We start from the raw sequence: 27,210 nt of genomic DNA on the forward strand, positions 1-27,210 counted from the left end.
ACGGCAGCTGTGGTGAAAGAGGAGGGTTCTCCCTGCAGCAGGCAGCTCAGCACCACCCCTGCTTCCTTCTAGTGTCTCAGTGACAGTCTTAGAGGCGTCAGAAAGTCTCCCTGAATTTCTCATATGTGCTCCGGAGCCCACAGTGAGGTTGGCTCTGAGCATGGGTCACTCCTCTGGAAAGAAACGGGTTCCATTTCACCTTGGTGGCATGGGAGCGTGAAGGAAGGGCCCTGTCATCTGTGCATGCCACCATCCATCCCCAGGAGAGGGACAGAATGTTGCCTCCCAAGCCCAGCTGCACTTTCCCCTGGGCCACCCTGCTTCTCCATTCCCACCTTTAGCTCCAGATGAACCCAAGCAGACCCCAGACAGGCTAGGTCTTTTACAATAAATCCCCTCTTAAGAGAGTTCTGAATAAGGAAAACCTTCCTACCAAGTGTCAAGCAGATTTGGGATGCACTGCAACGCCAGTCCCAGAAAAGAACCCACATACTCTCTTGCGATTAATTAGTTGTGCCGGGAATGGATCTGTCTTCAAATATGCAAATGTTTTGGCAAAGCACCTGTCCTCCCTCACGCAGTCAGGCCATGTTCTGGGCTTCTGGGACTGTCTGCTTGGCTTCCAGTCAACAGCGCCCCCACCCCAGCCCCTGTGGGTACTGTCAAAACTTGAACCCAGTGGCTGGAACGGCCAGTGGTAGAGAGCGAAAAGCTACTTAAGGACGTTGGCATGATTATGTGTCCTGTTCCGGAATGTCTCTCTCACTAAGGATTAAATGCCCAGGGGGTTTTAATTACCTAACATTGGCACTGAAGCCACGGAGCTCGCTCCTTAAGCCAAAATGTCTTCATCCCCACACAGTCCAGAGAGCTTGGAGTCTCCAGCACGGCGAGTGGGCCTTTCCCGGCCCAACGTGTAGAACTCACAGCTCATTCTTTCTTTCTCCTGTCCCAAGCTCCCTTTCTAAATCCTAAAATCTGAACTTGAGCCAAGCTCTCCCCACCTCGCTGGGCCACTCCCAGCCTCCTGCACAAGGAGGCCTTACTGCCAACAGGGACATCTCCGAGAAGTCGTAGAGGTGCCCACCTGGTCAGATTAGAGGGGTGTTTGTTGCCGGGCGCTGCCAAGGGCCCCTCCGTCCCACTCTCTTTGTTGGCAACTGGCTTTTCCTCCCATTATACCTCCCGCCCCCTGCAGCTTAGCTGCTGCCCAGGTAGGACTTTGTTGTTCCCCAGGGCTCACTGACACTCCTTTCTCTTCAGCTGTCCCAAGAGCTGGCCTGACCCAGAGTCCTGGAAACTGAGGACTTTGATGAGAAGGAGTTGTGCCAAAGACGGCTACAGGATACCACTAATTCTTATCTCATTTGTTTGAAAATATAGTAGTAGGACCCAGCAGTTAAAGTTCAAGCTTAATTTCTTTAATTTTCAAAGAAACTTATTTTATTATTGCCTTCTTTTGCAGGATTTAACCTTTTTCTTCCCTTTCTCGTGGGCTTTGTGTTGCTTGTTCTTTACCAAGCATATTTCGTTTCCAAATACGCCATGTCTTTCCTTTGCAAGAGACCACTGGTGCGCCCCTCGGTTGTTTTTGTGGCTTTGCATTTCTGTTTTTTCTCCCCCGTTTATGCCTCTGTGACTTCTCCACGGCCTCCTGTTCGCTCACCCTCTTTTGTTTATTGCAGACAACCCCTATAATGACTCGTCCCAAAGAAACCACCCTGACATGTACAGTGGTGAGTTGCGGCGGTAACCCTCGGAGTAACCCTGCCTGTCCTAACCCCAGTTTGCCTAACCTGACTGATACCGTGTCATTAACTCCTGCTGGGTGACAGGTCCGACAGCTGGCCTGGCCAGGGTGCCACACTGACACCTCCACAAGGCTGCCCGAAGTGTAGGGGCCGGAGGGGTCTCATTGGTGGTGTGGTCTCCTCTAACATGTATGCCTCAAGGTGCTGAATTGTCCACAAGGTGTTCGAACCAGGGTAGGACTTCACAAGAGCTTCTTGAAAAGTAGAAGCTTTTACTGAAAAGTAGAAGCTTTTACTGAAAAGTAGGAGCTTAGGAATTAGTGGTGGATGGAGGGAGAATAGGTGAGTTCCCACAGTGAGGAGGAAACAGGAAGTCTGGTTCCTATTGGAAGAAGAAAAACACAGAAAGCTTTTTAGTGTGTGTTTAGTTAACTCTTAAGTGTCTGTATAGGAACTGCCTGCTTTGTAATCTAGCCTTAGTTCCTGGGAATACCTAAGTATCACATTTCACAGCGATGTCCCGTGTCAAAACCCATTTGGGGGGCCAGGCATGGTGGCTCACACCTATAATCCAAGCACTTTGAGAGGCTGAGGAAGGAGGATTGCTTGAGGCCAGGAGTTTGAGACCAGCCTGGGCAACATAGCAAGACCTCATCTCTACAAAAAATTTAAAAGTTAGCTGTGGTTTGTGCCTGTAGTCCCAGATACTCAGGAGGCTGAGGCAGGAGGATCGCTTGAGCCCAGGAGTTCGAGGTTATAGGGTGCTGTAATTGTGCCACTGCACTCCAGCCTGGGCTATAAAGTGAGACCCTGTCTCTAAGAAAATAAAATAAATTCATCTTGGAAATAGGGGTAAGAGTCCAGCCCTGAGTTGTCTTTGGAGGTAAGCGTAAATGAAGGTGGGCTCTCACCTGTGCCTCCTCCTCCTCTGGCAGCACATGCAGACCCAGTGCCCACCAGGCCCCCTTGCCAGTTGTGGAACAGTTACAATGAGGCATATTCATAACTCATCGCACAACTGGTTGCTCAGTCTGATTAATAGGGCAATTGGCTGTTTCCGCACCTGAGTTACCCGTCACCATGGCTCAAGAATGTCTTATTTTCCTTGAGCAGCCAGAGGAGTCATCATGTGCTGGCTTTGGCAAGGCAGCTGGCTCCATCATTAGTTATGCCTTGGAAGCCGAGGCAGCAGGTCCCCAAGGGCGTCATTGTGGGCTCAAATAGATAGGAAGCATCTGTCCTGTGATGTGTCATATAAACGATTATCGGTGACTGGGGGATGGGACAAGGGAGCAAGAGCCAGGGAGAGAGGCAAAGGCTCTAACTTGGCTCCAGGCAGCTAGAACCACACTGAGATTCTGCCAAAGAGATTTACTGCCCGAGGAAGCAGGGGACCTTTGGTGGATTCTGGGCATTGTTTGTTTGCAAGATAATGGGCCAGCCACTGTGGTGTCAAAAGTCCCGGAGCACTGATGTAGAATGTGCCTTTTTCTAAACTGGATTCCAGGTAACCTATGGTAGGAAGTATTCTGAAAGCTGGAGTGTATCAGAGCCAGAAGGTCCCTTCTGGTCCAAACTCCTCACTTTATGTAAGATAAACGACACAGGGGAGCATGTGCATGCAGTCGTTTCATCAGTGGAGTGAGTCAGAATGATCTTAGCCACTTAAACCAGTTAGTGATCTGAGGTGGATATTATTACAAGAGAATAGGTGGAAGTTATGGGAACCACCCAGGACTATGCCACCAAGCAAAGCTTACAAGAGCTCACATGGAGACCCCTTGTCTTCAATCCAAGGTAGGACGGGGCTGACCCAAGCATGAAGCTACTGGAAAGAATATAAAAGCCAAAGTGAGGCAAGAAATAGTAAAAAGGAAGGAAGGAGGATGGACCTCCCTCCTGAATGCAGGGACCTGGACAGAGAGACACCGTTGAGGAAAAGTGCCCAGTGCTTCTCTCTGTGTGGCTTTGAAATATGGCACATCCCTTTTGTAGCAGTAGGGCCACCCCATACTTGTACTTTGTTCTGGTGATTTCTAGAGTGGGTTGGTGTCCTCAGAACATATGCTGGATGCTAAAGGGCAGGGGAGGCTGGTCTGAGAGTGTGACTTGCCACTTAGGACGCACCTGGGCAAGGAGACCAGGCAGGCAAGAGTGTGCTGTCTAAGGTAGACTGCCTTGAATCAAATCCAGGGTGCAGGACATACAATTGAGTGATGTTGGGCAAGTCATTTAGTGTCTCAGAACTTATAATTTTCTCATCTGCCAAATGGGTATATTACCTGCCTCATGGGATTATTGTGAAGATTAAACAGGATGTGGTTCCCAGTGTGGTGTTGGACACAGTATCAATGCCTCATAGATGTTACTCATTACTGGTTTGAAAGGGGATGGTTTACTAGGACTGTACCATGGATAGTTCTTATATGCTTCTGAAATGAAGAGGGACACAGAGAACTTGAAGAGAAGCCAAGGGAAGGAAGGTAGGCCCGATTATGGGAAGAAAGTACTCTGGAGGGAGAAATTTTAAGGCAGACTAGAGAAACAAAAGCTGTTCAGATCCTCAGCTATGTCGAGAACTGGGTAAGAAAAAAAACTCCAACTACTGCACAAGGGATTTTGGTTAGACTTACAGAAGGAATTTCCTGACAGGGAAAAGTATCAAATGCTCCTAGACAAAGAGTTTTTCTCTTCTTCTGGGGTTGTTTGGTCAGCCGTTCCCAGAGCCAGAGAGGTAGACCAGATGCCAAGAATCCAGCCCCATGAGTCTCTGGTTCTCAATTCTGAGAATCAAAAGCAGCAAAGTGGTCTAACTGTAGGGTTCTGCCCCTAAAAGCTGTTTTTGGCAAAGGTCCTCGAATACATCTGATGCATTAAATGCTCTCTACTAACGTGCAGCATTTGACAGGGGAGCAGCTGGGTCGTCAGTTACCTTGACCTATCCTCTAGCAGGAGATTATCAAGAGGCATTTTTTATTGGACCTTTAAAGCCAGTATGGCGGAGTCAGTGTCATCTCCTGATGTCCCCTAGCTGACCATATTGCCCTGGAAACCCACGAGCCCCCTCTGGGCCACAAGTTAAGAGAGCAGGAGAGGACTGGGTGGACAAGAAGTCAGATGCGCCCACGTGAGAAACTCTCCCTGAGTCCACGCAGACGTGAGCTTTAGCATCTGGATCCTGAGTTCGATCAGGCATTAGGTCAGACCCCACCCTGAAGACCAGAGAGAGAAACATCATCAGGGTGGACAGGCTCTCCAGGGATCCCGCCTCCACCGTAAAGGAGGGTGTCCTATGACATCCAAAAAGAGACAGTCATCTTCCACCATTTAGAATTTCATATAGGAATCGCCTTTGTCTCAGAGAGTCTTCCTGTACCTACTTTTCCAGGGAAGGAAATTAGGCACTGTCCCTTGTGAACAGTGGCTCCCAAAGCCACCAGCTGGATCACCCCTCCCAAATTCTCATAGAAATTCCTCCTGCTGCACTGACCACATTTGGTCAAATCTCCCCTTTGGGACCAGCCTTCTTGTTCCTTGAGAATAGCGTGTGTCCCCCAACTCTTTATGCTTCCCATGCCTTTAACAAGGCAGTCGAGATGCCTTTGGAGCCTCTTAATTCCCTCTCCAGCTTCTTTTCCTCCAGCTGGGGTCTGAGTTTATTTAATGGCCACCGAGGAGAGATGCAATCTTTGCTGAGACAGTGAGAATAACAAAACACAGTGGAACGGTTTCACCAGCGCAGCTCACTCAGACAAAAATATCTTTCTCCTTCACCTCCTTTGCCCTTGGATTTTCTTTGGTTTGAATAAGAGAGAGATTCCCGAAGCTGACAGCCAGAAGTAGGGGCAGGTAGGATAAGCGTGGAGTAAAAGTTTTTGATACGAAATGGTCCAGAATCCAAAACAGAGCTAGTTTGTGACCTTAGGCAAGTCTGTTGACTTCACTGAGCCTCAATTTCCTCTGCTGAAAATGGGGGTAAACCACCCCCGAGGTTTGTCGTGAGGATTCGACATGACAGTGATGCAGCCAGAGCTGTCAACACAGTGCTCGGTGCATCATAAATGCTCACCACATGGTGGGCCTGGTGATCACTCTGACTTTTAGTTTTAGCTTTTACCTTTTGTTTTAGGACACAAACTTTGGCTTGTTTCCCAGTAGCTTCTCCTTCTCTCCGTGTTGCTAGCCTGCATCCTGCAGATGCAATATTGCTACGACCTTTTCATCGTCACCACAGCGGGACTCCGCGCTTTTTCCTCCGTCCCGTCCTATTGCCTTGCTGGTCGTGTGCACTTGTGGTGTTGCATGCTATGGTGTGAATTAAATGTCTACAGGGCCACAGATTGGCATCTGCAGATTTTGTCCCTGCGTGGAAGGAGTAGGACATCTGAGCTGGGACCTCTTCCATATAATCACAGGGTTCCCAGCTCTTGGCAGATGCATCAGCCTGACACCAGAGCCTCCCGCCCTAGAATCGCCCTTTCCTCATAGCACCCTTGACCTTGTGCTGTCCTGACTGTGTTGGTGATTCTCTGACAGCAGGTGGGAGGAAGCTGCCGGTGGTGTCCGGCTTCCTTGGTGCTGGGAGTTGGAGGCTAGAAGAGCTGTAGATGTAGATGGTAACCAATTAACCACATAATGCATTAACCCCTCGGTAGCCACTGTTGTGTATGCGTGTGCTGGTGGGACAGGAGGACCTTTGCAGAGAGAGAAATAACATGTGGGGTAAATGGTTGCCTTCTTTTTTCTTCTCCCCCCTTTAATCTGTGCATCCACACACATTTGTTAAATACTTGCTGTGTGCCGTGTACTGTGCCAACAGCCTAATTACCTCTGTATGTGATTCATCCTTTCTTCCCCTGACAAAAAGGTAAAACAGATGCAAACTCTATGACATGTGCTTTGCCAGTGGCCAGCGGGGAGAAACTGAGTCCCCCTAGGATGAGAGCCCCGATGGTCCAGTCAGGCCCCAGTGAACCCAGCAAGCTCTTTCAGGAAACACCAATTATGCAGGGACAGAGTCCCCCACGACTCTGTCCTCACTCTCCCAGCACCAATTAGACCCCAGGATAATGCCTTTGTCCTCGCCCAGGCATCTCTGAGGGCTCCCAGTTCCTGGCAGCTCCGCCGTCCCCCTGCCTCTCACTGTCCAGCTGAGCCCAAGGCCCATGAAACCCATGAGGAGGAGCCTCAGCTTATATTTTTGTTTTTAACCCTTCTTGTGTCCAGTCACACTCCTTTGGGCAGGGGATGCCTCCTCCTGCTTCCCTTTCACCTGGAGGTTCCGGGGTGGAAGCTCCTTCTCCCTTCCACCTACCCATTTCCATAGAGCTACACAAAGAGCTCTGGGGGAGAGGTGAGGCTCAGGTTAGGTGGGGTCCCCTCTGCTCTGGGTGGACCCAGACTGGCACAACCCCTTCCACAGGGAAACAGCCATCCTGAAAATGCCAACCTCTCCGAGCCGCCTGGCCTTTAAACCTGCGCGGATTTCATTGATTTCAGACCCGCGACTGCTCCAGCCTAGTTGAATCGTAGATCCCCTCCTCCAACTTGGCAGACCCTTCCTCTCCCCACTGCCCCAGTGTCTCACACACAATCACCACCCTCCTCCCCAGCCCCCTTCCAAAGTCATTAGAGAGGAGGCAGAATGGCCTTGGCCCCAGAGTGATTTGCTGTCATCTCTGCTCATTAATTCTCTCCATGTCTTTGCTAAACCATTAATAACTCTCCCTGCATCTTTGACCATGTGGGGCTTTGTGGCTCCATCCCAGCTGCTTGTCTGCAGGGTCCCAAAGAGCAGGTTGTCTGTCCCGTGGCCCCAACACACACCCTGTCTGTCTCCTACACCCCTGTCTGGGGGGAAGGACTGCTGCTGAGACAGCCTGCCCCGGGGGCCACCATGGTCCCAACACTACAGGCTCAGGGACCAGATCTCTCACTGCTCAGATGACCCCTCCCCTGTTCCGGGGAAGGGAGGTTTCCTGAGCTCTGAGGGAAGCTGGGCTGCTCTCGGCAGATCCTCCCAGAGCCTGGAGCTGCTCACACTCATGCACGGGTGGGGCCGAGGAGCCCCGAGCTTCCTAACACCCTTCATGTAATGGTGCCCAGGTCCTTGGGGGCGGTTTCAGCTGGGGGGGTCCGGCAGGAGGCGTGATGGCATTTCTCTCTGGCCTGACAGCGTTGGCCTAGCTGGGTCAGCCCTCTGGAGGGAGGCTCACGGGAGTTTGTTCTGTCCTGTTTCAGCCCGAGGAGTTGCAGAAAGAACACCCAGCTTCATGTATCCCCAGGGCACGGCGAGCAGTCAGATGGTGCTGCGCGGCATGGACCTCCTGCTGGAGTGCATCGCCTCCGGGGTGTACGTACACTTCTCACGCCCGTCCAGCCGCCCTCCCTGCTCCGCTCTCACTGCATCTGGGGGCGTGTCATTAGTACAGCAAAAAGAGAAGCAAATGGCCCCTCGTGAGCAGGACTTAGCAAATCATAGTCCTCTCCACCCCATCCTGCCCATCTCTGTTCTGGACAATGAGAAGGGAGGCGGTCAGGCAACCTGTGCATGTTCTAGAATCTCACGGGGCTTCGCCAAGTCCCCAGGCTCCCTGGCTGAGCGTCCTCCGGGGAAAGATCAGCTCTTAGAGGGCAGCATCCTCCTGGGCCCAAGAACACTTCGAGGACACCCGGGTGTCCCAGGCTCTATAGAAGGAGAGAAGGGTGACATTTCGTGATGAGTCCTTTGTTTCCTGCTAGCCCAACACCAGACATCGCGTGGTACAAGAAAGGTGGGGACCTCCCATCTGACAAGGCCAAGTTCGAGAACTTCAACAAGGCCCTGCGTATCACCAACGTCTCCGAGGAAGACTCTGGGGAGTATTTCTGCCTGGCCTCCAACAAGATGGGCAGCATCCGGCACACGATCTCGGTGAGAGTAAAGGGTACGTTGTGTGTATTTCTCATTATGATTATTTTGCCAACCCTAAACACCATGACCACCCTTCCCGCTGAGGGTGGCTGGGGGCAGAGTGAGTGGGCTCAACTTCCAACGCACAGGTTGGTGGCAACAGGGACCTGCCACAGATGGTGCCACCCTGGAGGTGAGAGTGTATGAGCATGCACGTGCGTGGGGGTGTGGAGGAGGGAGGGAGATCCACCCCGACCATCACCCAACTCCCCTTGGTGCCTGGGCTCCCCCAGCAGGTGAATTTCCTCCCATGTCCATTTGGATCATACCCAGAGCCTTTTCTTTCTTTCGTTTTGCATTCCCGTTCGTGATGTGTCGTCTTAGCCCTGTGCTGTCTGTGTACTTGTGCATGGTGCTGTGCTTCTTTTTAAAGATGGGGAGTCATCATGACCAAAATTATTTTTTTAAATCACTTCCCTCCCCCAAAAGCAGGGGTGGCCCACCTGACCTGTTGCAGGCAATAGAGCACCTGTCTTGACCCAGCCATGCGTGGTGGGCTACGCCGGTCACTTCTCAGCCTGGGGCTGCACAGATGATTGGGCCGATGAAGGCTAAGAGTAGAGTACAGGAACTTTGTTAGCACACGCCCGATTGATCTCGTTTGACCTTGGTTTCAGCACCGCACACAAACTGGGGGGTTCTTAGCTTTTGGGGGGAGATCATAAAGATCAGATTCTCAGTAAAATCCACATTTCCACATATTCACAAAATTATCCAAACAACTGAAAAGGGTGGCCAGCTAAGCACTGCTCTAATCAAAGTTCAGTGCCTAAAGGAATGGATACAAGGCCTTTCCTAAGTGGTCTGATCTTATGACAATGGAAATCCAGAGGGACCAGCCCAGTGCCTGCCTTACCACCGTCGCTGGGCACATGTCAGAAACACCTGTTGCCTCCAAAAGCATCAGCCACGCAGGCCGTCCTGAGTTCAGCTGGCCTCATCCAGACCCTCACATCCCTGGTTTTTAAAAGCTCTTCGGGGATTCTAATGAGCAGCCCCAGTTTAGAACTGTTGTTCTGTGGACTCGAAGTAGGTCAGCATCTGTGCAGCCAGCCGGCCCCGTGCAGGCCGGACCGAGCCATCCCCGGAGGATGGGCCCGGGGCAGGCGGTGTGGGCCTGGTGCTGAGACTCGGGGGCTCCTGCCATCCCCAGGGGGCTTGTCTGGTTTCTCCTGCCTGCCCACCCCGTCTAACTCCCCTGCCTGTGCCTGTCCTTGTCTTCCAGCTGCTCCCTACTGGCTGGACGAACCCAAGAACCTTATCCTGGCTCCCGGCGAGGATGGGAGACTGGTGTGTCGAGCCAATGGGAACCCCAAACCCACCGTCCAGTGGATGGTGAATGGGGAACCTTTGCAGTGTAAGTGACAAGCCGTTGTCCCAGCTGACTCTCCTCTGTCTCCTGTCGGAGGTTCCAGATCCCTGTTGCTGCGGCCAGCGCTGGTCACGCTAGAAGTGAAGGAAGGGAGTAGCCCGTCGGCAGCTGCTTCCCAGCAGCTCTGGGCGTCTCAAGAGGCAGGAACCTCGCTCAGCCTTGTGCGAGAGGACAGGGGGCCTGGAGCCCTGTGGTCATGTTCCCGTTGGTAGGGGAGTTCTGCTCCCTCGGGGGTTTTTTAAGTGTCTGCTTTCTGCCCCGTCACAATTACAGAACCCAGTTCAGGGTCTGGGGACTGTGGCTGCATCTCTGAGGGTTTGAGCCCTGAGTGATGGCTGGGGCCTGGAAGGCAGAGCAGAGCTCAGTAACCTGCTTTTGTTGGTTACCCAAGTCCCACTCTCTGCTGAGGGCAAAGGAAGAAGGAGAGTTAGCCAGGTGTGGTGGCTCACACCTGTAATCCTAGCACTCTGGGAGGCCGAGGTGGGAGGATTGCTTGAGGTCAGAAGTTTGAGACCAGCCTGAGCAAGAGCGAGACCCCATCTCTACAAAAAATAGAAAACATTAGCTGGGCATGGTGGTGTACACCTGTAGTTCCAGCTACTTGGGAGGCTGAGGCAGGAGGAGGATTGCTTGAGCCCAGGAGTTTGAGGTTCCTGTGAGCTAGGCTGACGCCATGGTACTCTAGCCTGGGCAACAGAGCAAGACTCAGTCTCAAAAAAAAAAAAAAAAAGAAGCAGAATTATAGGATAATGTGCAAGATTATGGTTGGCTACGAGGAAGAACTTCCCCATGAGAGCAGATGCACAGGTGTGGTTTATTCAATGTGCGTAGGCTTTGGGGAAATTTCGTCTGGCCCAGATGGATGGAATGGGTAACTCCTGGACCACTGGGCTCCTTCCAGCCAGTGGTCTTGGTCAAGGTTTCACATCATATCCCTCCGGTTGCATTTACTTTTTAAAATTTCCTGTCATTACTTTCTCTAAGGAGTCAAAGGAAATGTAAACAATGGTATCAACCGAATGGGACAAAAAAGAGATGGTGAGAAGTCAGAATCTAACTCAAGAGCAGCAGCTGGCAGAGCAGCTGGAGAGGCAGGGGAGACAGGTAGAGGAGAGGGTGAGGACTTAGCTTTTTAGACATTTATTGTGTGCCAGACACTGTGCTGGGGGCACCCCCCTGTTACTGCTTTAATCTTGAACATGAAAGCCAAGGGAACAAGGCTGCGGTTGGTGCAGCGAATTGCCCAAGTTCAGACAGCCAGTGAGGGCGGAAGCTGCGGGCTGCTGTGAGTCTGCAGCCCCCCTCTACCGGCTAGTGCTGAACCTGGCTGTCCCCGGTATTATTGCCCTGGCTACGAGCGGAGATATGGACACTGCCTGCCCTCTGCACTTCTCTCTGTCCCAACAGCACTCTGGGGACAAGGCAGGCCGTGGTGCTAAACTTCACAGCACCACTAAGTAAATGCAGCCCAGGACTTGCAGCTGAGCCTTGGCCCTGGAAAGGTCACCTGTCACCCTCTCCAGGGAACACGTGAGGGGAACGACTAGGCAGAGCGTTGGTTCCCTGGGAACTGCCAGGCAAGGAGGTGTTCAGGTTGCTGGCGTTGCCTGCCCCGGTGCCATGTTGCTGAGTGGGGACCCGGGGACCGATGATAAGGACGCTGCCCTCGTCTCCGTTTACCCCGGGCCGACGCCCCAGTCCCGGGAGTGGACTCGCTATCTGTGGAGTGGCGCCCGCAGGCCGGACTCCTCCCTCCTCTGCCGACTCCCCGTGTAGGTCTGAGTGATGCCGAGTGAGTTCGTGGCCTCTACAAGCCAAATCACCTGCTTCCCAGTCCAGAAATCTTATGGAGGAAATCGCCTAGCGGTTAAAGATGAGGAAAGTGGCAGTTCTTTACATTTCTAGAAATTTTTTAGTTTTATAGCTCATTATCATTCTCTTATCTCAGCCTTCCTTAGAGTAGGAGAAAGATGGGAACGATTCTTCTCCATTCTTCAGATGAAAGAAATGAGGCTCAGAAAGATCGATTGATTTGCCCCAGATCCCGGAGTGAGGTGTGGACAGAACCAAGACCCCCCAGCCGCTCCCCTCTCTGCCTCCCAAGCCGGCAGTACCGGAGAACCATGGGGGGATGTCCTCTCTCAGCTGAGGATGCATATTTTGGGAAGACCTGGCAGTTTGGGCAAATATAAGGGCTCTTTCAGTTTCCAGCAGGCGTTGGCTTGCGAGTTTAACTTTGTGAATGTTTGGAGAATGCTCTGCTCAGAGGGTGGGAAAGTGGTAGGTCGGCCCTGTCTGTATGTTGTCTTATCCTCTTCAAAACACATTTACGTATATGCGTATTGGATAATGACGACAATAATCAGTACGTGCTAGGCCTTCGCTAATCAGTTTATAGTGCGTGAAATCTCAGGTATCATCACGCCGCCGCCATGAGACTGTTTGTTCTTCCCATTCTGCAGACAAGAAACTGAACTGGAAAGGGACTGAGTGGGGCTGCAGGTGATGCGGTCAGAATTCAAGCCCCTTTCCGTTTCCAGAGCTTACGCTCTCAGCCACCCCTGCCCAGCTGTTACGGAAGTGGAGCAGGAATTCACATTCCCAGTATCCTAGTCTAGACTAGAGATAAACTCCAGCAGGTTCAGTGTATGGCCGAGGTCACACAGGTCGGCAGCGGTGAGGCCAGAAGCCGGGTCGTCTGGGACCCACCCAGTGCCCTGCACAGCACCCCAGTCGTCCTCGGGAGCCCTGGCCCGAGCCCTAAGTGCCCCTCACCATGACACAAGGAATGTCTCTTTCTTATCTGTAGCGGCACCACCCAACCCAAACCGCGAGGTGGCTGGCGACACCATCATCTTCCGGGACACCCAGATCAGCAGCAGGGCCGTGTACCAGTGCAACACCTCCAACGAGCACGGCTACCTGCTGGCCAACGCCTTTGTCAGCGTGCTGGGTGAGTGCGCCCAGCATTCTCCTGCTGTAGAGTCGCCCTGGGGCTTGGTTATGTCATGGGACACAATTTCTTCTCCAGAGACTGGCCAGGCTGGGCAGGGTAAGAGGCTGTGGGGATGGGGAAGCGTGGAGACTGAAGGTGAGCTTTGTAGGAAGCATGCAGCACTGAAAATGCACGGAGCTGGATGCACAGACAGACTCAGTTCCACCAGAGTCAGTCTTCATCCCTTCCTCCCCTGGAGAGAGAGCGGGTCTGTCTCATATCCTTGGCGCATCCATGGTGACTTTCCCCGGCTTCTCGGTTGGATCCCAGGGTGGCACATGGTTCTGAGTATGTGTGCTGCACCCCCTGAGCAGGGAGAGGGCAGCTAAGAGATGTCTTAGGGCTGAGTAGGGGCAGCTGCGGAACCTGCTGGTCCTACAGTTTGGGGAAAGTTTTTGCCAAAGCTGGAGGGGATGTAGGGTAGGTTGAGGACAGATGGACAAACTTACCCTTCCTCACCTAATTCCTAGAGGCTTCTTGAAGGTGGGGAGGTTGGTGGGCGAGGTGTCTTGGTGCTTGGACAGCTGCTGTAAGGAGAAAGCATGTAGCAGAAGCAAGACCGAGGGGGAAGAAATGGAAGAATTAGACTCCGCACCCAAGATCGGTTCTCTGGGAATTTCAGATGTGCCGCCCCGGATGCTGTCGCCCCGGAACCAGCTCATTAGGGTGATTCTTTACAACCGGACACGGCTGGACTGCCCATTCTTTGGGTCTCCCATCCCCACACTCCGATGGTAGGTTCTGGGAGACCAGGCTGTCCCCAGCAGGGCTCACCTGTCTCACGTTCTCGCTCCCATCCGGCCCCTGACAGCTGTTCAGCAAGACCTGGGAACCTTAAAGGGCTTAAAGGGTTGAAGCTGGGAGGAACTGGCAGGTCATCTGGGTCAACCCCCTCATTGTCCAGAAAGGGAAACCAAGGCCCAGAGAGGGGCAGAGACTTGCCAGGGCCACCTAGTGGTTGGAGGCAGGCCCTACAGGGCTCAGGGCTCCAGACTCCTTCCACGGCCCCCCCTCGGTCCCTCTCGATCGATGGGTGGCTGCCCCTCGCCCTCGGGCCGGTCCCTTCTCAGTATGCTGTGTGTTCTGCTGCTCTGTTGTGAGGTTTAAGAATGGGCAAGGAAGCAACCTGGATGGTGGCAACTACCACGTTTATGAGAACGGCAGTCTGGAAATTAAGATGATCCGCAAAGAGGACCAAGGCATCTACACCTGTGTTGCCACCAACATTCTGGGCAAAGCTGAAAACCAAGTCCGCCTGGAGGTCAAAGGTAAAGGAGGGGCTCACAGGTGGGAGTTGGGACGGTGGCAGGGGGGCCCTGCTTGCAGTTACCCACGTGTGGTATCGCTTTGCAAATGCACCACACCTGATGTTTAATCCTGGGCGGGCTCCTCTGCGTGTGTCTATGTGTCCTTCTCACTGGCACAGGTGCTGGGAACTCAAGTCAGTTTACTGTCACCCTGGTGGAAAGAGAATTAGGAACGGGAACCTGCTGCCCACACCAACTCCCCACCGCCACCCCAGAAATTACACCACATGTTCCCAAGCCAGACAGAGAGGGTTTGGAGGGTCACTTGCTATGGGGGGTTACCCAGCCCGGAACTCCTCTCCATTCGTACAGCTGCATTCGGTTTGTGCCACCTCCTGTGGTTGCTCAGGCATGTCACACTGCACACTGTGTGGCCCCATGGGGGTGCCGGGGGGAGCTGGGCAGAGAACGGGTCCGTGACAAGCTCCCCGGGCTTTTCCTCAGACCCCACCAGGATCTACCGGATGCCTGAGGACCAGATTGCCAAGAGGGGCACCACGGTGCAGCTGGAGTGCCGCGTGAAGCACGACCCGTCCCTGAAACTCACTGTCTCCTGGCTGAAGGACGACGAGCCTCTCTACATTGGAAACAGGTTTCCGGGCCTCCCTTCTTCTTCCTGGTGCTAGTTTGAGGGGCACTATCTGTTCCATTGCTCTTGGTGACACACTGAAGAGCCCAGAGTCAGGGAGCCTGTGCCATGCATGTCACCGAGGAGCCATGAGGACTCCTCCAACTCAGGGGCGACCCCCCACCCTGCATCCATCTCTCTCTCTGCCATCAGCTCCCAGCTTCTCTCTGTTCTCTGCCCCTTCTCTCTTCGCCAGTCCTGTCTCTCTTCACTTCCTCCCTCCACTCTGCCCTCACTTCTCCTCTCTTCCTTCTTTTCTTTCTGCCCCGTCCTGGTCTCCTCTCCTCTGTTCTTCCCCCTCACCACGGCGCCGGCCCTGTCTGCAGTACCCCCATCCCCCACTAGAGGGCAGGGCTGGCCCGAGCCAACTGTGCACATTGCGTGATAGTTACTGGCGGTTCCTGTCCTCACTGCACCTGGACCCACGCCTGCCCCTCCCCTCACCCCAGATTCTGATATCACTGGGGTAGGACATGGGTAGTGTTCAAAAGTCCCCCTGGGGGGTTCTAATGTGCAGTCTTGGCTGAGAACCCTAGCTGGAGCCTCTGTCCCTGAAACTCTGTGCTGTACCCCCTCCATCCCGGGGCCTTGGTTGTACAGGGCCCTGCAGTTGGACATGGGACCAGCTGTCTCCAGCCATCACCTGACATTTGCGGGGGGTGTACCCCACAGGTGGGCACAGGCCTTCCAGCACTCGCTCAGCGGGTGCTGACAGCGCTACAGCCCACCCTGCTCTGGGGTGCACGTCTCTCTCGGTGGGAGACAGTTCCAGGCAGCCCCGGGGTGGGCCGGCCTAAGCCTGGGTACAGAGATGAGTCTGGGTTGAGGACACACGAGCTGCAAGAAGAGGAATACCGACCTACTTTTTGGGGGGTGGGCCTAGCGGTGCCCTAATTTGGGAGGGGTGCACAGCACAACAGAGACAGACACAAGGTGGAACTGAAGGCACCAAACACGGTTCAGGGCCACCTAAGCTTTGCCCACTTTCTTGTCCCCTCCATCGAGTACTGGACGTGCTCCAGGTGACTGAAGATGCCTCTGTCGAAGCATCGAGCTGGGGCCTCACATCCCCCGGGAGGAGCTGAGCCTTCCCAGCTCAGCCTGTGACACTTCCTCTTCCTTCTGACGCGAGAGTCCCCCGCTAGGGAGAAAGCAGTGGGCAGAGCCCGGCCCTCGCCCCCTGCCCTCCTCCTAAGCAGTCCGTGGCACCTTCGCAGGATGAAGAAAGAGGACGACTCCCTGACCATCTTTGGCGTGGCAGAGCGGGACCAGGGCAGCTACACGTGCGTCGCCAGCACCGAGCTGGACCAGGACCTGGCCAAGGCCTACCTCACCGTGCTAGGTAACTGTCGCTGCTCACCCTGGCACTGACCACCCCACCCGGCCTGCCCAGCAGCCAGAGCAGCAGCGGCCCCGGACGGTCCCCAGGGCACTGCCTGTGGTCAGCGGGCGGCCGGGCGTGGTCATCTCCTGCCTTTTGATCTCAGGGTTAGGGAGCAGCCGCTTCCAGAGCAAGCTGGCTGGACAGCTGGCAGCCCGGGTGGAATCACTAACTCCCCCCGGTCTCAGCTGGAGGGTGCCTGAGTGACGTAGAGAAAGTGGACAGGAGTTGCTTGTGACCATTTGTACCTTTCTTACAGCTAACTCTAAACCACTAAGTCGATTAAAACAATCCATCATTAAAACAAGACTGAGTTTTGTGTTTGTGCTTCCAACGACCTCCGCCAGCTTTCCTCCCCCTCCCACCCTGTTCCTGGTTTTTGGTGGCATTTCACAGTGTGCTGTGCCCTGAACAAGATGATGCTGTCTCTTCCTGTCCTTGTGTCCGAACTGGACTGTAATCACTAAGCCAAGGGGAAGGAGGCCTCTCCCTTCCGGGGAAGCAGACCCCCTGCTGTCCCCTCGTCACCTCCGTCCTCCTGCTGGCTGCCCTGCTGCCATTAGCATTGGTGCAGTTCAGCGGCGCAGTTGCTGGAAACGGTGGGCCCCGCCGTATTGGGATGGGAAGGAAACGGCGGTCCCGTCCCAGCCGTGGAGGAGACACAAGACGGCCTCCGTAAGGGCGGGCGGTTCTCCGTGGAAGGGAAAGCGAAGCCGTGCCGGGAACACCTTGGCCCAGGGGCAGCTGTTCAGGCCTCGGCTACCTATTTGCACCCTTCTAGAACACCTTTAACCCTGGATAACCTGCTAACCTGGATAACCCGTCTTACTTTTGCAGCTGATCAGGCCTCTACAACTAACAGTTTGGCTGCCCTGCCCAAAGGTAATTCGTACTAATCCCCGGCCCTCGCCAGCACCTCCCAGCTGCCTAGGGGAGGAGTCTAGGAGGAGGAGGTCCCTCAGGAGAGGATTGCAGTGCGTAGGCTCCTGGGCGACACCCCCCGCTCCCCGCCACATTTCACCTCCTTTCGGATGCGTGTGTCCACCTCCCCGAGCCCACGGCACAGCCCTGCCCTGGTCTTCCTGCTCCTGCTACACTGAGCTCCGAAGTCCTCAGCTGTCCCACCCCATCCCTTACCCCCAGCCACACTCCCCACTCCCTTGGGGTGGCCTGTTCTCCCCAAAGTGTTTACGGGCCAGGCAGAAGAGCCCACTCCCTTCAGATCGTCTGTAGACCCGTCATTCTGCAGCCTCCCGTGTCTGCTACGACGTGTCCTTTACAATCTGTACATACACGGCAGCATACACACCTGTGAATGGGTTCATGGGACTCCCCTTCCGGGTCCTTCCAGCACCCAGCTGAGAGACGGGAACAGCTTGACTCAGGGAGTCGAGATGGAGAACAAATCTTACCTGCCCCACCAGTCCCTGGCCAGATGGCTTCATCCCAGGCCGGGATGGCATTAACACCCACTAAAGCAAACCCAGTGAGATTAGCACCCCAAAGAGGAGCTGCCATCCCCCCTGTTTGGAAACCTGCCGGGGCCTCCTCTGTCCTTCCGTCCATCACTGAAACTTCTAGACCAAGTCTCCCTCTCTTCCCTGGCCTGGTCCTCTTTCTTTGTTGCCCGCTTTCCCAGAACCTGTCTGCCCTGCTCAGCTCTCCAACCCCCCGCCCTGGGCTCCGGTCCCCTCAGAGCTTTGGCACACAGAGCAGGGGATAATTATCGTGAGAAAATGGGACAAAATGCCACAGCTCATCATCTGCCTAAATGTAGTGGGCACGGGTCTAATGAGAAGGGCAGCGTTTCCGAATGCTCGTGCTCTACGACCCGCAGAGCTGGGCGGCCGCACCCCTGGCCCTCTGGGCCCCACAGGGTCCGCTTCATTCTCTTGCTCTGTGCCCTTTTGGGAGGGCTGGAATTTGGAGGTTCCTCTTTGTTCTTCCTCTGCCCCCCCCCAGGGAAGGGGGTGGTCCCTGTGGTCACCCCTCAGGGCAGGCTGGGGTTGGATCGCAATGGTAGTGAAGACCTAAGCCCCTTAGGGACCTGTCACCGGGGCAAGGGCCAGCACAAGGCCGGGCCAGCTCTAACTCAGGAGCCCTGCGTGGTGTCTTCTCCCTCTGCCGCCAGGACGGCCAGACCGGCCCCGGGACCTGGAGCTCACCGACCTGGCCGAGAGGAGCGTGAGGCTGACCTGGATCCCGGGGGACGCCAACAACAGCCCCATCACAGGTCAGCTCGGGGGCCCTGGGTTCCACAGCCGGAGGAGAGAGATGGTGACATCCTTGAACCGGAGGCCTGCCTTGGTTTCTGGTCCCACTTCTGCCTCACTTGCTGTGCGTCCTGGGCTATTCTCAGAATGCGCGGAGGCCTGGGTCTCCCTTCCCGTGTCCGGGAAGTCTTCTCCCTCTGTCTTTGCTCTGGGAGGGAGACAACGCAAGGCAGGAGGAGGTGATTTTAACGAAGAACACGCTAACTCAGCTCCTGAAGCCACTGTGTCTTCCCTGCCCAGACTACGTCGTCCAGTTTGAAGAGGACCAGTTCCAGCCCGGGGTCTGGCATGACCATTCCAAGTTCCCAGGCAGTGTCAACTCAGCTGTCCTCCGGCTGTCCCCATATGTCAACTACCAGTTCCGGGTCATTGCTATCAACGAGGTTGGGAGCAGCCACCCCAGCCTCCCATCCGAGCGCTACCGAACCAGTGGAGCACGTGAGTACTTGAGGGCTACCAGAGAAGGTTCTGGAACCAGGCACCTGCACTCAAACCGAGTTCCCCCATTCCCAGACATGGGAACTTAGGCTCAACTTCCTCATCTGTGAAGCAGAGAACAGTAATAACACCCACGTCTTGGAGCCGTTGTGAAAACTTGAAAATGCACGCCAGGTACTCACCACAATGCCTGGCATATAGCAAGTACATGGTAAATGTTAACTGCCATCTTTATTATTACTAAAATTATTAGTAATTCTTGATTATCTGCTTTAAAGGGGAGAGCTACAACAAAGACGTGCAGCAGAAATATATAATCCGGTGTTACCTCGGATTTCTTTTCCTAACACGCTTGGGTAGTGTTTAGATTTCTGAAATCACACCAGCTCATAGAAGATGCTCCCCAAATGTTAAATGCCAGGGATGAACCTGTCTGGCATGAAACATACTGAGCGGATAATCCACAAAGGGGATAATCCCCACTGAGTTGGCTTATTGACCACCCACGGTGTGGAAGCCTGACAACAAATCCTGTCTGGTGGGGAATTAAAATTTGAAAGAAATTAGCCTGCTCTGGGGGTTTAAACCTTGGCCAGAAAGGCACATCATGCACATGAGAAAAAGGCAGGGTGGGTTCAGCCACACGTGGGACATAGTGTGTATATCGAAGCTGAGAAAAAACAGCAGAGAAGGGACCAACTGGGTGGGAGGAGAAGGGTTGCTTGCCGTGCCCTGGTGAGGCACACATTGGACTTGAACTTTGCGTCTGTTTGGGTTTCAGCCCCTGAGTCCAATCCTGGTGACGTGAAGGGAGAGGGGACCAGGAAGAACAACATGGAGATCACATGGACGGTAAGAGCCCACCCGGCCCCGCCGTCCGTGGGTCCGCTCACCGGGCAGCGTGATCCAGGAGCCCACTCTGGACACCCCGAGGCCACCGTGTGCTTCAGACTCTCTGGCTGGTCTTGGTGGCCACTCTTCTGTAAGAAACCAAGCTCCTCTCTGCACTGGGCATCCAAACAAGACAAGTGTCTAAGAGCACAGTATCAGAGAAGAGACAGGAGCAGAGGTGACCCAGTTCCACAGACTGCCAGCCTAGCTAAATTCATAGAGAATGCAGCAAAATCAAATGGATTTTTGCTGGAGAAGGAGGGATTCAGGTTAGACTTTAGGAAACCTCTAGGCAGAACATCATATCAAGGTGCGGTGTGTTCTGGGGCCCTTTCATTGCCGAGTGTTGGGAGTAGAGCAGAGACCAGCCTCAGACGTGTCTGGTGGGGACCTTTCTTTTGTTCAGGGAATTGACTCAGTGACTCTAAATGCTCCCCACAGGTTAGGATCATAAGATCCCGTCTTTGTCTTGGCTCACTGACTAGATTTTCTAAATGAAAGTTGGGGTATGTGGTCTCAAAATGGCACTTTTTTCCAAACCACTTCCAAGTCTGAGAGCTGCAAATGCAGCCACTGAAACATTAGCATTTCTGAGCTGCTGCCCCAAGGAATGGCAGTGGGAGACACAGCGTGTGGAACCAGAACCATCCCTGTCTCTCCGAGGGCCTGGTCTCACGACACGGCCTTGGCGAACAGCAACAGCGACTGGGCCGAGCCCAGACTCAAGCAGCTGGTCTAGGGCTCTGCAGGGCGGCTCCCAGGGGACCAATTCCAGGGCCAGGACAAAGAATGGCATTAGACCCCCCTTTAAAGAACTCTGGTCTGTGGGAGGTACAGGACAGACACGTAGGATTCGGTAGAAGTCAAGTCAGTTCCGGAATTTGAGTTCATTGGCAGGAGGAGGGCTACGGTTAACCAGAGCTCATCCCTGCTGACTTGGGAGATGATTTTGTTTTAGTGTTGCTGCTGTCATGGGAAGGAGTTCTGTTGGAAATAAAGCTTTCACTCCCCTGGCACCTGCAAATGTGGGTGCTCTCAAAGCCACGGTACCTAGGTCTTGGGTGAAGCCGCCATCACAGAAAATCTACATGCTGCTGGGGTCACAGGACTCTGGGCTTTGGGGGACTCATCGGGGAAGGAGATGTCCTCTCCCCTGCCCTGCAAGGGGCTGGCTGGTGTCAGGCAGGCCGGGAAGAGGTGCCTGGCACGGAGAGAGAGGCAAGCTCTGGGCGATGCACACGCCTCACCTGCAGCCTCCCCACCTCGTCTGTCCCTCTCTCTGCCCAGCCCATGAACGCCACCTCTGCCTTTGGCCCCAACCTGCGCTACATTGTCAAGTGGCGGCGGAGAGAGACTCGAGAGGCCTGGAACAACGCCACGGTGTGGGGCTCTCGCTACGTGGTGGGACAGACCCCTGTCTACGTGCCCTATGAGATCCGAGTCCAGGCCGAAAACGACTTTGGGAAGGGCCCTGAGCCCGACACTGTCATCGGTTACTCCGGAGAAGATTGTGAGTAAGCTCCTCCCTGTCCCCCATGCAGGACCCTCCTGGCTAGGCTGCACAAGGCCACTCTCACAGTCCAGCAATGGGGGGGTGGGTTGTGGGGGGACCACCAGTTTCCAGGAAAGAGAAGTCCCTATAGTGACCTGGAGCAGACAGGCACCTGATGACATCAGGAGTGGAAGTATTATCACCCGAACACTGGTTAGAATTCCCGAGTGTCATCGCCTAGCTGGCACTCTCGCTGCACAGATGTGCAAACTGGGGCCCTGGAAGGGGAGCCCTCGGCAGTGCCGCGTAACAGTGAACGTCGGGCTTGGAAACAGCCCAGGTCTCCAGACCCCCGGGCTGGCTGCCTCACTGCAAGCCATGCTCGTGCCAAGAAGGACCTCGGGACTACCTGTCCCAAAGAGCTATAACTAGACACCTCTATGGGAAGGAGGGCCACAGGCCAGACTCCCCGACGGGCTCCCAGGGGCAGGCTTGAGGGGTGTAGCACCAGACCAGCCGCTGCCGGCGTTCCCACCGCTGCTCCCAGCCCTTGGAATTGAGCCTAAGAAGAGAAGGTGTTTGGAGGCCGGGACTGGGGAAAGCAACGGGATTCCGGGCGTGTGTGTGAAAGTAGGTGCCTGGCTACCAGGCGGTGGTGGCCTCTTTGTCCCCAGCACGCGAATCCCACAGGCTGCTGAGCCAAGCAGGAGGGTCAGTAGAGTCCCCTCCTGGCTCAGGACAGTCTGTGTCCTGTTGGGCCTGGCTGTGATCTGAGAAGCGATCGTGTAGGCAGATGGAGTGAGGAGAGGAAGGGAGGAGGGACAGTCTTGGGGAGGCGTGGACTCCGAAGGGCAGTGCTGGGGTCAAGAGCAGGGCCACCGTGTTTATAACGGTGAGGTGGGAGACGCGAGGGCTGGGTCCTGTGCCCACCTTCCTGGAGGTGATTATGGATTGGAGTCCCGAGGGAGATGAGCAGAGGGGTCCATCCCACTCCTCCCCTCCATGGTGGTAGCCCTTGCACGTAGCAGCCCAGTGGGGACCACGGGACGGTAAGCGGAAGGGCAGCATCTGGTCGGGGGCTTCACGGACCCCGCACAGTTTCCGTTGTGGGATCTGTCCCTGCGGCTCTGGTGGACGAGAGAGTCGGGCAGGGCTGCTCTGTGGCAGAGTGGAGAAATGGGGGCAGGAGTCGGTCACGGGGGAGGGAGTGGGCCGCCTTCTCCAGGTAGCAACGGGGTCAGAATCGCTTCCTGAACTCGGCGAGGGTGCCTGCAATCTGTGGGTGATGTTCCGTGCCAGGTGCTGGCAGGAAACAGATGCACTCTCGAAAGGGACTACTTGGGATGTGTGGGCAGGGCTAGAGGGAAGACAGCAAGGTGCACGAACCATCTGAGGGCCAGCAGCAGCAGGAAGCCATTGTGCCACGCGAGTCTTGATGGAGCAGGGCACGGATGAGTCACCACAGCCCACAAGGACCACCCTCGGGAGCTGTGGCCTTGGGTGGAAGAGTGCAAAAAAGCCGTCAACCTGTAGCCCAGCAAAGGGGAAGCCAGAGGAACTGACACCCCCACTCCCTCTGCTCTTGCCCTGGGGTCTCCTCTTGGTGCCTCCTATTGGCCAAACCCATCTGGAAGCCCGAGAACAAGGAAGCCCAGCCGATAAGGTCCAAAGATGGCAGCCTCCCAGGACGTGGAGCAGGGTGGGGAAGGGTAGAGGACGGAAGGGAAGGGCAGATGGAAACTACCAGCACAGGCGGGTAGCAAGTCATTGCCCTTCAAACGCATAGGCGGAGTCCCTCCCCCCTGGCCTGGCACCCTTTTGTCCTGAGCCTTCCCCCGACTTTTTCAAGTACAGTCGGATGGAGGAGGCATAGCCCCTGCCCTCGTGGAGCGTTGAGTACAGTGGAGGTCCAGGCCAGCAGAGAACAAGGCAGAAGGGCCCCTAGGGGCCAGGGGCCAGCCCCGCCCACATAACCAGCTCTCTGTCCCAACACCTTGCAGATCCCAGGGCTGCACCCACTGAAGTTAAAGTCCGAGTCACGAACAGCACAGCCATCAGTCTTCAGTGGAACCGCGTCTACCCCGACACGGTCCAGGGCCAGCTCAGAGAGTACCGAGTGAGGACGCCAGCTCCCCGCTCCGCCTAACCACCCAGCTCACTAACCAGGCCAAGGGGGTAGCAGATGCGGGGCATATTTGGAAGGGATCCTAGGGGTGTATGTTGGATCCAGAGTTGATTCAAGTAGATGACGTCTAGGGTGAGCTATTCAAAAATATGTCCAGAAAAAAACATGTAAACCCAGATGTGTGCTGCAACAGATATGCTGAGAGACTCTGCTCAGCAAAAAAATCACATGAAGGGTGGTGGGTTTGGGTGGGTTGCATAGCACGTGGTGTTTGCAACGCACGTGGGAGTGGACACAACTGTATCTTTAGAAGCCGTGTTGAGGCCCCGCCGGGCTACACCCCGCCCCTCTCCTGGTGGCCCCTGCTGGGCTGCCTGTCTCACCCAGTCTGGTTTCACAAAGCCACAGCTAACAGGCAAGGCCACTGAAAGGGTGCAGACATCCCCCCTGTTGTCACAGCCAACTCTGGATTACCCAGAATATGAATTTCAAGGCCCTTGACTCCTCTTCGTCCTCCCTGCCTGCGAGCAGTTTCTGCTCAAGCATCGCTCCTCTTTGAAAGGGTGGGCTGAGATGGGAAGAGGCCAGAGAAAACTCAGGGTCCACAAGGCTCTCCCTTAGGAGTAGCTTTAGAGGTTGGCTGGGAAGTGGGGCAGCTGCAACTGTGATTAACGCTGGTCGTGTGGCCTCAGAGGTCACCAGGAGTTGGCTGATAGACAGGTGGGGGCAGAACGGAAGAGGCCAGTCTCTTCTTGGGAAAGGAATGTGGCAAGCAGGGGAAGGCAAGGGGACGTATCCACTTGGAAAACTCTTGCCCAGCAGTGGACTTGCACCCTTAACCTGCCCGCTTGGAGATTTTTCTGGCTGAAACTTCCACTGGGTCCCCCTCTAAGTCTGGAGTCCCCCATACCTTGCCGGGGCAGCCTGGGTGACACTGGTGTGGCAGCCTGACCCGTGGCTTCTTATCCACTGCTAATTAGACCTCATGTGGCAAACTCACTCCACTGTCCCGTGTAACACACCACCTTCCTTAGCCGTCCTGTCCCATCCAAGCTCTGCCACCGTGCAGCCCAGTGTCCCACTGACCTGGACGTGTGACTGTCTCTTGGACATGAACATGAACCCATCTCATCCCCAAAGGTCTTCAAACAATGTGAAAAGAAATCATTTTACTTCCAAGGATTAAATCAACCCTTTCTCATATTCACACTTCTGGGGGTAACCTGCTACTTTTCAACACCTGCCTGCTGCCAGTCTAAACCGTACTAATCTAACTCGAGCGATGGGAGCGGAGCTTTCCATGCCCGGACCCTTGGCTCACATGTGGTTCTGGCACGGACTCCCTGAGCAACCTGCCACTCACCCTGGAAATCAGTCTCATGATGGAGCAGCTCAGATGTAAGTTTGGCCGACTCGCCCGTCCCGCAAAGAGGTGGCATGGATCAGAAACGATTGGAACCAAACACCCTATTTCTTGTTTGCCATAAATTCATATTCATTAGTGACTAATGAGTGGGGACGGCGAGGCTGCTCCCCCAGCCCTGTGTGGGACTGATGAGGTCACCTGGGACTTGGAGCCTGTGGCACGCAGAGGAAAGACCGGTCACTGCCAGCAGCACTAACAACTAACCCGGCTCTGCCCGCCCCCGCTCACCAGCCTGCTCTGTCCCGAAGGCCTACTACTGGAGGGAGAGCAGCTTGCTGAAGAACCTGTGGGTGTCTCAGAAGAGACAGCAAGCCAGCTTCCCCGGTGACCGCCTCCGTGGCGTGGTGTCCCGCCTCTTCCCCTACAGCAACTACAAGCTGGAGATGGTTGTGGTCAATGGCAGAGGCGATGGGCCTCGCAGTGAGACCAAGGAGTTCACCACCCCAGAAGGAGGTAGGTCTGGCCGCAGCTCTTCAGGGTGGGGCAGGACGAGGGTAGGACACACCGGCGGGCCCGGAGCAGCCCCCGAGTGGCTCGGCACGGATGGCCCAGGTGACCTCTTCAAGGCCTCAAGGAGCCAAGGACCCACAAGCTGAGCAGCTGCCACCATCCCCACCGAGTGCCATTGCCACGGTGACCTGCCCAGACGGGAGGTTGAGTCTCAAGAGAAGACCCGTGTGGTCTGCTGACATAACTCCAGACAGGCTGTGCAGGCCGACCCCCAAGGGCACTGCCCCGCCACCTCCCAGGGCAGAAGGCAGCACGTGTACCTGCCCACTGGAGCCATCCGATTGGTCCACCGGCACCTAAGACCTTCACAGTCCTCACCCCACGTTGCCAAGGAGCGTTTGTGGAGATGTGCGGCCTGTGTGTGGTGGTTCTGCAGAGGGTGCCCAGAGGCAGCCCCTGCCTTCTGTAGGTGTATGATTGGGGGTCCCGGGGTGCAGACGCCTGCAGAGTTCCTGGTCCACCTCTTCGCTCTTGCTTAGCCTTGTATCTGCTTTGCGTTTGCTTGGCCCTTTCTGTTTCTCCTCCCTCCCTTCTTAACTGTTATTTTCCCCATTTCTCTTCCTCCTTTCTCCTCTCCTTTGTTCTTCCCTCTTGTTTTCTTTATTCCTGTCTTTCCCTCCCCCTCATCAGCCTCTCCCCATCACTCCTGCCCGCCCCCTGTTTCCAGGTGTTCCATCCTGTGTTTCTTTCTGCGCAGCCCTGAGCCCCGCACTCTCAGCTCAGCAGCCCGGGCCTGCTGCCCGGGCCAGCGGCGAGGATCCTCGTCTGAGCACTGGGAGCTGCACCTTCCGTACAAAACAGCTACCAGTGGTTCCCTGCCTAGGACGGCTCTGCCCAATTTGGAGGTCTCTGCAGGCTCAGAGCCTAATGTGTGCTGAATCCAGGGTAGTTGCTAAAGAAAAGCTTGATCTACTTCTTCCACATTTAAACAGTAGACTCTGAGCCGATCTTGTCCTCACACCTGCGGGAAGCGACATCCTGGATGGGGCAGTGAGCTCTGGCCACCTCGGGGTCCTCCCAGGCCCTGATGTGGCAGTGGCCGGCATGGGGTGCCCGGAGGTCAATGCCTTCATACTTGTGCTTTGTTTTTGTGTTTTCCTCATCCTCCCTGCTCCCCTCCTCTCCTCTCCCCCTCATCTCCCCTGCTCTCTCCTCCTTCCCCAAGTACCCAGCGCCCCCAGGCGTCTCCGAGTCCGGCAGCCCAACCTGGAGACAATCAACCTAGAATGGGATCATCCGGAACACCCCAATGGGATCCTGACTGGATACACTCTCAGATACGTTGCCTGTACGTTCTGCCCTTCTCTTTCCCTTTCCCTTAGATAGTCTGAGAACAGGAAACCCCGTTCTCACCACCCTTCCTAAAGAACCACGGTAGGAAGCCCATGGGTGCAGAGGGCATTGCAGAGGCATGGAGGGGCTGAGGGAGAAGTTCCCCACTGGACTGGGGGAGGCAGATGAGATCCGATCCCTGTTCTTCTTACTCAGCTCGGCCAGCAGGGAGCTTCTAGTCTGATGGGTGAGACGAAGGGAACTCTGGTCTAATGAGGGGGACAACCACGGCCTTTAGGGATCTTATAGTCTGTAACACCTACAAGTCGAGGGGAGATAGGTCCTCGCCCAATAGGGCTTCCATCCGATGGGGTAAACAGCACATTCACAGGAGTCC

General features: G+C 55.0%; 1 protein-coding gene across 1 annotated transcript in view; it reads left to right on the forward strand.

Annotated features, from left to right (window-relative positions):
* NFASC (neurofascin) overlaps nucleotides 1-27,210 on the forward strand; it is an 83,263-nt gene that overhangs the window by 28,243 nt on the left and 27,810 nt on the right. Inside the window, exons 7-22 of the mRNA XM_045536327.1 lie at nucleotides 7,992-8,103; nucleotides 8,493-8,677; nucleotides 9,929-10,060; nucleotides 12,885-13,028; nucleotides 13,693-13,804; nucleotides 14,172-14,338; nucleotides 14,822-14,969; nucleotides 16,223-16,347; nucleotides 17,224-17,268; nucleotides 18,518-18,619; nucleotides 18,900-19,097; nucleotides 19,879-19,949; nucleotides 21,276-21,498; nucleotides 23,481-23,596; nucleotides 25,280-25,484; nucleotides 26,707-26,829. Coding sequence (XP_045392283.1) covers nucleotides 7,992-8,103; nucleotides 8,493-8,677; nucleotides 9,929-10,060; nucleotides 12,885-13,028; nucleotides 13,693-13,804; nucleotides 14,172-14,338; nucleotides 14,822-14,969; nucleotides 16,223-16,347; nucleotides 17,224-17,268; nucleotides 18,518-18,619; nucleotides 18,900-19,097; nucleotides 19,879-19,949; nucleotides 21,276-21,498; nucleotides 23,481-23,596; nucleotides 25,280-25,484; nucleotides 26,707-26,829 — 2,208 coding nt within the window. The remainder of the gene's footprint in view (nucleotides 1-7,991; nucleotides 8,104-8,492; nucleotides 8,678-9,928; nucleotides 10,061-12,884; nucleotides 13,029-13,692; nucleotides 13,805-14,171; nucleotides 14,339-14,821; nucleotides 14,970-16,222; nucleotides 16,348-17,223; nucleotides 17,269-18,517; nucleotides 18,620-18,899; nucleotides 19,098-19,878; nucleotides 19,950-21,275; nucleotides 21,499-23,480; nucleotides 23,597-25,279; nucleotides 25,485-26,706; nucleotides 26,830-27,210) is intronic.

The sequence above is a fragment of the Lemur catta genome, chromosome 23 (assembly GCF_020740605.2).
Source record: "Lemur catta isolate mLemCat1 chromosome 23, mLemCat1.pri, whole genome shotgun sequence".
In the NCBI taxonomy this organism is placed as follows: domain Eukaryota; kingdom Metazoa; phylum Chordata; class Mammalia; order Primates; family Lemuridae; genus Lemur; species Lemur catta.